Genomic DNA, 12143 nt, shown 5'->3' with positions numbered 1-12143 from the left:
TAAACATCATGCACTGTATTATTTGAACAATGTATTTTACTTCAGCTTTTAGTCTGAGTAAAATGTGTTAATGTGTAAATATATAAACTTTTAACATAAAAACGTTCCTCTGAAGCTCAAATCTGTAAATACTTATATATATATATTATAAATTCATCAACCCAATTAAATTAACGACTTCCGGTTAGAGACACACACTTAAGGGTTTCCGTTAACATGACTTGTATTGTTATATTTAAACATAACAACGGTAAAAGTAACAAGATAAACATAATATTGTTACAAGAAAAGTTATATTTTAGATGTCTGAGCTGTTAACACATTTCCCTTCTACATTTCTCACATTGTTTCATTTAAATAAGTTTAAAAAGGTCAAAAAATGATCCAATAATTCACAAAAAGCTAAATATTATTAGATATTTGATGTCAGGTTTGCTTTGACCAGAGTCTGTTTGCTTTCAACAGGAAGGATGTTAAAAATAACTCTAAATATTATAATTTTATATAAACTCACAGTTTGGTCGGTTGTAAAGCCACTTATTTTTTTTTTTTATTATTTTAAATATAATTTATTGAGGTTCGTTGTGTCACTTCGCTGTAGCTTACGTAAGATCACAATATCATATATACGTCCACACAGGCTTCGTCCTTGTATTAAATGTATGTAAAAATAACCAAAACAGAAACATTTATAGTATATATATAACAGAAATGAACCGAGATAATATAAAATTAATTTAATCGTAAAAAAGGTTTTACTTTTGGCAAAGAAAGTCATTTGATTTTACTGGATATGAAGTAACAGCAGGTCTGGCAACAAAAGGAAAATACAATATCGTGATAGGTCTGTCAGAGCGGTTAAAAACAACAACAACAATAACAATAACAATGATACTGCTGATGTAAATTATCAAATATATTAATATATAAAAAAGTGACAACTGATCAGGGTTTCGGGACAATCAAATAGCAGCCATATCGGTGCATTGTATACACTGACGTCCGTATAAGTGCAGTAACAGATCATAATTCATCACCTCTGATAAAGAAATATCTTTAAAAACATAAAAAGGAATAAAAAAAGGGTCTTTTTTTAACTTTAACCAGCACAAATGATGTAAAACGATGTCAGAGAACCAAAAACAAAGTGAAATTTCTTCTGTAACAAACGTGGAACCGTCTCTTTCTCTTCGGTCACAACGCGGCGACCTCTGTGAGCGTCTCCGTCAACCGAGCGTCTGCGGTCAGGAGGCGGTCCGAGGAGCTCTCCGCCGTGTCGGCGGTGGCGGCGGGGTCGTCCTCACTGGAGCTGGACTCCGGCAGGGCGGAGTACGTTGGAACGGCGTTGAACATGACGAAACCCAAAGTGATGACGACGAAGGAGATGATGTACAGGGTCGAAAACTGAGGAACGAGACACAAGATAGGAGATGTTAGTGCTGCATATCGTACTATAACAGTTCATGGACATTTATTTTATACTAATATACATGTTTCTAATTAAAAATGTACAATATTTAAGCACCAAAGACAGTTTGAGGTAGTTTCCTTTGTGATCCAGCAGAGGGCGCTCCACTGTCAGTCTGAACTAGTGGCCTGTTGGTAAGCAAAGCTAGTTTTATTTTTTATCTTTAATGTTGTTTACGACTGAAATGGACACTAGTGAGCAAAGCTGAGCGGATAATTGCGACACCGAAGCATCCGAGAAGCGTCCGTCTATCTCAGTGGTTCCCAACCTGAGGGTCGGGACTGCAACTAGGGGTCGCTAAAGCTTCATGGTGGGGGTCACAAGGCCTTCTTGATTTTAAGATGTGCTAGAAAATATAAAACAAAATATATACACAGTAGGCCGTTCAGGATTTTGTTCACTTCTGTGAGGAAAATACGACAGGTAAAAAAACTAAATCTGTCAAAGAAGAAGCTTAATAAGTCTTTATAATTATTAAAAAATAAACAATACAGAGAAAATAAAAAACAAAACAAAAAATATTTAAATCCTAATTTACAAAACTCCCGTACGAGTTCACTGTTTGGGTTCATTGAACAGTTTTTAATATAATATTAAATATATCAATAAAATATGTTATGAGGTCAGTTTAATATATTATAGAATAGAGGTCCTTTAAGGGAGAAAGGTTGGGAACCACTGCTCTAAATCAACAACAACCTAATGTAAAGTTTATTATGTTGTTCTGAGTTGTCTCATACGTTTGTACTAAAATGTATTTTAACAAAAATAAACCAGATTATAGGTCACGGTGCAATTACTCACTTACAAAAGGAGGAAGCATGTTTTTATTCAACCTTGATAACTGGACTAAAATGGTAAAATAAAACTGAATACATACAATAGTCATTATTTTTTACATAAATAGTCATTATATCGACGATTCTGCTGTTTCTAAAGTTATACAAACTGATATCGAGCACATTAAAGCACGAATGAGCACCTGACAGCGTCCGCTAACGCTCACCGTGTAGTGGAAGAGGAAGAGGCCGCAGAAGAGGCTGAAGAGGTCGGCGGTGAGCAGAGAGAGGTTGACCGCGGTGGCGCTGGTCATCCTCACCACCACGGGCATGAAGCTGTACAGTCCGTACATACACAGGACGTAGAGCGCGAACAGCATCGCTGCAGAGCACAGTGAGACTGACAATCAGCTGATTTTACATCAAACACACAATCAAATACTTCTGAGTGGCTGCAGGGAAATATTAATTCATGATCTTATTTGGTTTCTTTGGTAAGTGCCTCCTTAACTCCTGATTACGGACACCTCGACACTCCCTTAAAGTGAACTTACCGATGTGAAAGTCCCACTTTATCGCAGCCACTGCACGAGTCTCCAGAACAGCTCTGCAATGTCAAACAACACAAACATCAGCACGGTGGAGAAAGTAGTTTATTTTTCTCTTAAAACACAAACAAAGCTTTAAATGTCGGTGAGTATTTTGTAGCACAGTTGTGTATTTGTCTTATTTCTAAGACATTTGGATGGCAGAGAGTGTTTTTATCTATTTAAAGTGTTAAATACCTGTAATATAACTTAAAAACTGCTCAGATATCTGACAAACTAAATAAAGATGAACTTTATTTAGACATTGGCTGGCGAGTGTCCTATAAGTGAGAAACATGTGAGGGATTTAAACATTAACCTACAGCTGAACGCCACTGATGAGGGTCCCGAAGAGTCCCATCATTCCCAGGAACTCGACTCGGCTCAGGTTCTTCACCGTGTACTCTTGGCACACGTTGGACACGGCGTAGAGGACGGCGCTGAGCAGGACCAGACCGTCTCCTAGCACCACGTCACTGGCTGCACAGAGAGCGGCAGGTTCAGATTGTATGAGATACCGTAAAACTTCCAATAAAAGCAGGGTCCCTAATAGATGCAGGTCTCTTTTAAAAGCCTGGTGTGGCTACACGTTTTGACAAATAAACGCAGGTCTCCAATAGAGGCCTGGTCTGGATTTTAGAGAAATTATCTCGATGTATAAAACCTCTTAAAACCCACCGGGTCGCCCGTTTGAGCGAGTTTTAAGTCGTTTTGATCTCCTACACAAATATAAATGTTTAAACTTCTGTCAGTATGTACATAATGAACATCGTTAGATCAGTTATAGATTCTCCACAATTCAATCGTTCAATATATTTTACGAAAACAAACAACAACAAAGTAAAATGTTAATTAATTCTGAATTACCGGTAACACGGTAAACAAGAGAGACGGAAAAAAAACCTCTGAAGCATCATAATCATCATGTTAGTTGCAAATTTGCTGAATAAATCTTAAGAGAAGCAGCAGTTAGAGTTTAGTTTAGTCCTAAAGGAATTAAAGGCCGGTCCCCAATAGAGGCCTGTCCCAAATAGAGGCCTGGCCCCAATAGAGGCAGGGGGAGTTCAGTGACTTAAGCAAATAAACGCCCGGGCTATTATTAGAAGTTTTACGGTAATAAGATTTATGTGGCAAATATTTATATTATTATAATATTATATTATATTACACATACATTCTGTCAGTTTAACCTGATTTAAAATTATTTTATTTAGGAGGTAAAAACACCCAAAGTGTCGCTTTTATAGACACAATCACAGAAAATCCACGAATGTGTAAAAGTTTTAGCAGAACGCTAGCTAACTAGCTCACTAACTTACATTAATCCTTAGCTAGCTAGTTAAAGCTGAAAGATAATGCAAGCAAAACGCTAGTTAACTAATTTACATCAGTCGTTAGCAAAGTGTCAACTAGCTAGCTAATCTTAGCTATAAGATGTAACTAGCTAGCTAGTTAGTTAGCTAGTGTTTTGCTCTGTAGCTAAATATATATTTATATATATGTATATATATATATATATATATATATATATATACATAACGTTAAACTTCTAATAGCCCGGGCGTTTATTTGCTTAAGTCACTGAACTCCCCCTGCCTTTATTGGGGACAGGCCTCTATTGGGGACAGGCCTTTAATTCCTTTAGCACTAAACTAAACTCTAACTGCTGCTTCTCTTAAGATTTATTCAGCAAATTTGACAACTAACATGATTATTATGATGCTTCAGAGGTTTTATTCCGTCTCTCTTGTTTACCGTGTTACCGGTAATTCAGAATTAATTAACGTTAAACTTTGTTGTTGTTAGTTTTCGTAAAATATATTGAACGATTGAATTGTGGAGAATCTATAACTGATCTAACGATGTTCATTATGTTCATACTGACAGAAGTTTAAACATTTATATTTGTGTAGGAGATCAAAACGACCCGGTGGGTTTTAAGAGGTTTTATACATCGAGATAATTTCTCTAAAATCCAGACCAGGCCTCTATTGGAGACCTTCGTCTATTAGGGACCCTGCTTTCATTGGAAGTTTTACGGTATACACAAGATTGTTAAAGATGTTTTTCTAGGTTTAGGTTTACTCATTTTATATTTTCCTTACCTAGAAACCTCCCAACAGGTCGGAGCTATAAAGTCTCACATTAAGATATAAATAATGGAACCGTGTCCTTACTGGATCCCTGGTTCCGTCCGGCCAGGATGTCGGCTCCCACCATGGCGCCGACCCCAAACAAACACACCATCACGGCGACGAAGTGGACCAGCCTGTAGCGGGTCTTCAGGAAGAACCAGGAGAGAACCATCAGCACGGGGATCACGAAGCAGTCCAGCAGCTGTAAACGCACAGTAACAAACCGTCGTTACGTAAACAGACGGATAACCTTCACACATCGGATTTATTTTTAATTTTCTAGACTAATTGATTGTTAAATATTGTGAAAAAGATTTTAAATTATTATTTTTTTGTTTAAACATCCAAATTTATTCAGTTTCTTACCACAGAAGACTATAAATACAACAAATAATCACATTTTCGGGCATTTTTGCTTAAAAAACAACCATCAATTGTCAAAAAGATTAATTTACTTAATTTTAGCAAATAATTGATTATACGGACCAAAAAAAGGTTAAAAAAAATCTGATTCTGGTCTTATGTAGTAACTTTTAATGATCTCACGATAAACAGCTAATGGAAATGTTTATTTTTGTTATTATATAATTCATATTTAATACAGTATAAAACATCATCAGGTAACCCTCCGGTGGATCAGCACTGGTTTATGTCACCTGTATACTGGTCAGGGTGGTGAACTAGTGGATCAGCACTGGTTTATGTCACCTGTATACTGGTCAGGGTGGTGAACTAGTGGATCAGCACTGGTTTATCTCACCTGTATACTGGTCAGGGTGGTGAACTAGTGGATCAGCACTGGTTTATGTCACCTGTATACTGGTCAGGGTGGTGAACTAGTGGATCAGCACTGGTTTATGTCACCTGTATACTGGTCAGGGTGGTGAACTAGTGGATCAATTACACTGATCCTTTATCTCACCTGTATACTGGTCAGGGTGGTGAACTAGTGGATCAGCACTGGTTTATGTCACCTGTATACTGGTCAGGGTGGTGAACTAGTGGATCAGCACTGGTTTATCTCACCTGTATACTGGTCAGGGTGGTGAACTAGTGGATCAGCACTGGTTTATCTCACCTGTATACTGGTCAGGGTGGTGAACTAGTGGATCAGCACTGGTTTATCTCACCTGTATACTGGTCAGGGTGGTGAACTAGTGGATCAGCACTGGTTTATGTCACCTGTATACTGGTCAGGGTGGTGAACTAGTGGATCAGCACTGGTTTATCTCACCTGTATACTGGTCAGGGTGGTGAACTGGTGGATCAGCACTGGTTTATCTCACCTGTATACTGGTCAGGGTGGTGAACTGGTAGGCCTTCACAACCGCGTAGTTCGCCTCCACGTCTGCCAGACCCATCACCAGATACTTCCACCACTTGGTTTTTAAAATCTGCAGGATGTTTCTTTCACCTGTGGGGAAACAAAAAAAGGTTCTAACCTACCTAAGAGTCTCAGGTATAACCATAAACTTGTCGCCTATCTATTGGAGAACAATCAGAACGCCGTCCCCGGACCTTTGCGGGCGCTGAGGATGGTCGTGTAGACGAGCAGCAGCAGGGCGTAGTTGAGGAAGCTCTGGAGCATCGGTGTCTCCACGCCGGCGTCGGCCAGGTACTGACAGCTCACCGCCGTCCCACAGATCAGCAGGGACAACACCTGCCCCATGACGATGGTCTTCAGCAGACGCCTGGAGAGTCACATACACTGCATGTAAACTACCTGAACTACAGTGAGTGTATGATACTATCCAACACAACAGCCCCCCCTTCTGGAGTTGGTCAGACTCGTCAAGGGGCTGTAAAAGGAGGGAAGGGAGCTGCACCTGAAGGCAACACTGTGGATTTACGAGTCCGTCTACATTCCTGTGATCAGGATCTCTGAGCGTCGATCACTGACTGTTTAAATAACGAACAGAGCTTCCAGGTCTGAGAACTCTGAGGTGTATTCTCTGTAACGGCCAGCAGAGGGAGCAGCGATCCCATTCACTCTAATGGAGAAACGAGCCGACTTATAACTTCATTTATGAGCTCAGTAAATCATTTCCTGATGTGTTTATGGTCTCAGTCGCTAGTTGAACATCGTCTTCAATACATTATGATGTTCATTTAGTAAATTATGGTCCAATTTAAATCAAAATAGTTAGTCCATCCAGCTCTCAAAACTCAGATTAAACTGTCAAACAAAGCTTCAAGCCACAACAGTGACAGTACACTGTGACAAGGGGTGTAAAGTGGCTCTTTAATACTGTATTTATTGGGATAATGTTATTTTTTCTCTAATGTTAAGGATTTAAAAACAGTTAATGGCAGAAAATTCTCATTTTTTTAATCCTTAAAGATAAATATGACATTAAGTACACAGAGCAGAGCTTAAATGCAGTTACTGTAATAGAGCAAAATAAGAAACATAACTGCAGTATAGTCAATATACTGTATAAATATTAACGATGTTTCTGTTCTGCAGCAGTTAAATGACACTCAGCTATCTTTAATTATATTAATTACACCTGTGCTTTCTCCTACTGTGACTGTGTAAAAGGTTTATCAAACAGCTGGACGAGCGCTCACCACGTGAAGACATCCCTCAGGTTGTAACTGTACAAACCGCAGGCAACCCTCCATTTCCCACACAGTCTCTCCTCTTCGTGCCCGTCCATGTCTCCGAGAGCTAAACCTACAAAGACAGAACAGAAAGATTAAAACCTTTTGGGTTGAAGGAAGAAAGTGAGGAATTAGTGTCTTTCCTGCTTACTGTCTTCATCAGACTACCCAAGCAGAACATGGTACTAAATCTCCACAGGAATGTAACGAGCTTCAGATATGAGTCTCACTAAAAGTTATAGTCCCCAATAAATGTGATTGATAGTTGCCATTATTCCTATTTACAAAATATGAGTCCAAAACATGAATTAGACAACCTGTTTCTCCTTGTTTCTAGACTCTAGGCATGCCTAGTCACATGAAGCCAGACCTCAAACGAACCAGCTGGGTCATGAGGTGAATTCGGCGTCGGCTGCAGCCCTGTGCTTCCAGGTTATCTCACTTAAAGGGTGTGTTGACATTAGAGGCGATGGCGCTTTCACGGCGACCAGGTGAGCACGTTTTGGAAATGTTTAACTATAATAAGACAATGTTACGACTTTAAATGTGAGCCGAATGTTAATGCAGCCTCTAATAACACGTAAAATTGGTTTAATTATGTCCAAGCTGGCATGAACGACTACAATTAAAACACAAAAGTGTTAAACTGTCACTTTTTTCAACGCAGTTTGGTGACGCACGAGTGACAGCTTCCTTAAACTAGGAATACGTCAATAAACGCGTCACGTCAGCAGAAGCTCTCCTCTAATGAATTACAGATAATATACGTGTACATACGGTATCTTCTTCAGTCATGGCAGGTGTGTGGGAGTCCTCCAGAAGTTATTGATCCGTATGTTTGATTGGATAAGCATCCCACGCGGGGCAACTTCTCGCCCTCCGTAAGTCAATCTAACCCTCGTGCGTTCTAGGACCGCCTCCTGCGCTCTGATTGGTCCACAGAGAAGCTGTAATGACGTCTGTACCGCGCAGCCAAACTTGATCTGGTGCTGATGAGAATTAAAAGATGTTTATTATTATAATGGTAAAGTTTCTACAATTAAAGATAAAGTCTATCATTATAATGGTAAAGTTTCTACAATTAAAGATAAAGTTTATTATTATAATGGTAAAGTTTCTACAATTAAAGATAAAGTTTATCATTATAATGGTAAAGTTTCTACAATTAAAGATAAAGTTTATTATTATAATGGTAAAGTTTCTACAATTAAAGATAAAGTTTCTTATTATAATGGTAAATCAAAAATAAGTTTCTACAATTAAAGATAAAGTCTCATTATAATGGTAAAGTTTCTACAATTAAAGATAAAGTTTATTATTATAATGGTAAAGTTTCTACAATTAAAGATAAAGTCTCATTATAATGGTAAAGTTTCTACAATTAAAAAACTCATTATAATGGTAAAGTTTCTACAATTAAAGATAAAGTTTATTATTATAATGGTAAAGTTTCTACAATTAAAGATAAAGTTTATCATTATAATAGTAAAGTTTCTACAATTAAAGATAAAGTTTATCATTATAATGGTAAAGTTTCTACAATTAAAGATAAAGTTTATTATTATAATGGTAAAGTTTCTACAATTAAAGATAAAGTTTATCATTATAATAGTAAAGTTTCTACAATTAAAGATAAAGTTTATCATTATAATGGTAAAGTTTCTACAATTAAAGATAAAGTTTATTATTATAATGGTAAAGTTTCTACAATTAAAGATAAAGTCTCATTATAATGGTAAAGTTTCTACAATTAAAGATAAAGTTTATCATTATAAGAAACAATTAAAGATAAAGTCTCATTATAATGGTAAAGTTTCTACAATTAAAGATAAAGTTTATCATTATAATGGTAAAATTTCTACAATTAAAGATAAAGTTTATTATTATAATGGTAAAGTTTCTACAATTAAAGATAAAGTCTATCATTATAATGGTAAAGTTTCTACAATTAAAGATAAAGTTTATCATTATAATGGTAAAGTTTCTACAATTAAAGATAAAGTTTATCATTATAATGGTAAAGTTTCTACAATTAAAGATAAAGTCTCATTATAATGGTAAAGTTTCTACAATTAAAGATAAAGTTTATTATTATAATGGTAAAGTTCACAATTAAAGATAAAGTCTCATTATAATGGTAAAGTTCACAATTAAAGATAAAGTTTATCATTATAATGGTAAAGTTTCTACAATTAAAGATAAAGTTTATTATTATAATGGTAAAGTTTCTACAATTAAAGATAAAGTTTATCATTATAATGGTAAAGTTTCTACAATTAAAGATAAAGTCTCATTATAATGGTAAAGTTTCTACAATTAAAGATAAAGTTTATCATTATAATGGTAAAGTTTCTACAATTAAAGATAAAGTCTCTCATTATAATGGTAAAGTTTCTACAATTAAAGATAAAGTTTATCATTATAATGGTAAAGTTTCTACAATTAAAGATAAAGTTTATCATTATAATGGTAAAGTTTCTACAATTAAAGATAAAGTTTATCAAAATAAGGATATAGTTTATCAAAATAAGCATAAAGTTTATCAAAATAAGGATAAAGTTTATCAAAATAAGGATAAAGTTTATCAATATAATGATAAAGTCTTTAGTTTCTAACTGACTATTTATATTATTATTACTTTAATTTAAGTGAATTTATATTATTTATACATCTTCCCCCACCACGCATTATACAGCGTACAGCACAGTACAGTATTATTAATCAAGAAACTCTTATCTTATGAGCAGTGGTGGAAAGTTATTTATTAAAATACAGTTATACTTATTTATACTTCTACTTCACTGGATTTCAGAGGGGAATATTGTGTGTTTTTATTGTATTTACTTTACAGATTTGAGTTTTTCATATAAAATATTAATTATTATAAGATATATGGCACTGCTATAGATGATAATAATATTAAATATGAATTAAAATCCTTTAGAAAGGAACAATTCTGCATAATGAGTATTTATACTTTTAATTATTTATGTATATTTTGCTGCTAATACTTTAAAACTCAAGTAAAAGCTTCAAAGTAGGACTTATAAATAAATAATCTAAGTACTTTTTCCACTACCTACCAAGGACCCACCACCTCTTTTAACCTTTCAATCTCTCCATTCATGTTTAATGAAACCAAACAGTGTTTAACTTTTTATCTTTTCACGCTCGTACGAAGGTCAAACTCCCTTCCTGCGTCGTGTGAGAGAAAACCTTTCACCAACTTTATCCAGACACAGAACGAAGATAACGAACGTCAGGAGACACAATAACATTATCTTTCTTTCCTCCAGTAGCTCAGTCTGTGTAGGGACTTGTTTTGGGAACCTGGAGCAACCTTACAGTTGTAAGTTTATTAGTAGTATGTAAATTTACGTTACAGTAAGAGATAATTTATTCATTTTTTACAGAAGTTGGAGCATATTCCTTTTTGTAAAGCTACAGAACTTGTTTCACTCATCAATGTTTTGTAAGTTTGAGCCATGTGTTTATTAAGGTCTGAAATAAAACAAGATGAGAACTTAAATATTCCCAGCACTTTCTGTGATGTAGTACGCTTACTTATCATAGGAAGTAATAAGAAATTACTCTTTACATTAAAGTAGGAGCCTAATGAGAACAGGGTGTTGCGGGAATCACTTTTTCTCTTTTTCATCAAACCGCAATTTTTGCAAGTTCCCGTAATTTCATCGCATAAAATTGCATAAACATCATATTTCATCGCATTTTTTTAAGAAAACGTGATCAAGGATTTTTTTGCCCGCAACAATCACAACTCCTGGAAGTCCAGAGCAATCCAGTACGTTGTGACTCCATTTCACAAACACACAGACAACGAGGTCCTTGAACCTTCACCACAACCTTCCAGACGTATCACAGACTCAGGAGGTTTTGGCATTCATATATTTCGCCTATAAAACAGATATTTTGTTCCAATATTCAGTATTTTTTTTACTTGGTTTGGGTAGAAAATCCTCTGAAACTGCTGTTAGTGGTGGTGGACAAAGTATTTAAATCCTTTACTTAAGTAAAAGTACAAATACTATCTCATATATATTATATTATTATTATATTATATATTGTTTTATTATACTGTTTTTATTACTAACAAATACAAAAGTAAGAGCAACTCTGATATTGTGGTCTGTTAATGAGACATTTTTAAATACTACTGTATACGTTCAGTCATCTTAATTGAGAAAAAAGAAATAAAAAATAGTGTTTTTAACTGTTAAATGCTTCTATTATTTACTGTTTATAATCAGATTACTTTCTGTTACTTTTGGATTAACCAAATATGCAAATAAAATCAAGAGAATAAAGATTTTTATCATCAAAAAGGTGTCCTCTGCTGAAAAAACTGATTTATTTTAATGTTGTAATCCTGCAAATTCTTACTAAATGTAACTGTAATCTGATTACATCTTTTTTGTAACTGTAATGGAGATATATTAGTATTAAATTTGAATTTGAAATATATAATAAGTTCGTTCAGTAGATGGCTAGAACTTAATTGAGAAAAAGGACAAAGAAATAAAAAATGGGGTTAGTTAAATACTTCTAATAT

General features: G+C 35.1%; 1 protein-coding gene across 1 annotated transcript; it reads right to left on the bottom strand.

The window, feature by feature from the left end:
• Positions 1-722: 722 nt before the first annotated feature.
• On the bottom strand, positions 723-8492 carry LOC127364573 (solute carrier family 35 member F2-like). The gene is made up of 9 exons (XM_051402206.1): positions 8351-8492; positions 7541-7646; positions 6488-6660; positions 6256-6383; positions 5012-5171; positions 3158-3314; positions 2802-2854; positions 2475-2629; positions 723-1404 (listed from the first exon to the last, which is right to left on the bottom strand). Exons 2-9 carry the CDS (start codon positions 7627-7629, stop codon positions 1195-1197), a joined length of 1125 nt encoding a protein of 374 aa, XP_051258166.1. The 5' UTR covers positions 7630-7646; positions 8351-8492; the 3' UTR covers positions 723-1194.
• Positions 8493-12143: the final 3651 nt, after the last annotated feature.

Source organism: Dicentrarchus labrax, unplaced genomic scaffold (genome assembly GCF_905237075.1).
Source record: "Dicentrarchus labrax unplaced genomic scaffold, dlabrax2021, whole genome shotgun sequence".
NCBI lineage: Eukaryota > Metazoa > Chordata > Actinopteri > Moronidae > Dicentrarchus > Dicentrarchus labrax.
The sequence above is the reverse complement of the archived record's forward strand: the minus strand, read 5'-3'. Positions and strand labels throughout refer to the sequence as shown.

Excerpts from the sequence above, each read along its gene's own strand:
- LOC127364573 (XM_051402206.1), bottom strand. The coding sequence starts at position 7,629 with ATGGACGGGCACGAAGAGGAGAGACTGTGTGGGAAATGGAGGGTTGCC. Across the intron at positions 6,661-7,540 it reads CTGAGGGATGTCTTCACGTG|GCGTCTGCTGAAGACCATCG; the intron begins GTGAGCGCTCGT and ends GTGACTCTCCAG. Across the intron at positions 5,172-6,255 it reads CCACCCTGACCAGTATACAG|CTGCTGGACTGCTTCGTGAT; the intron begins GTGAGATAAACC and ends GTGCGTTTACAG.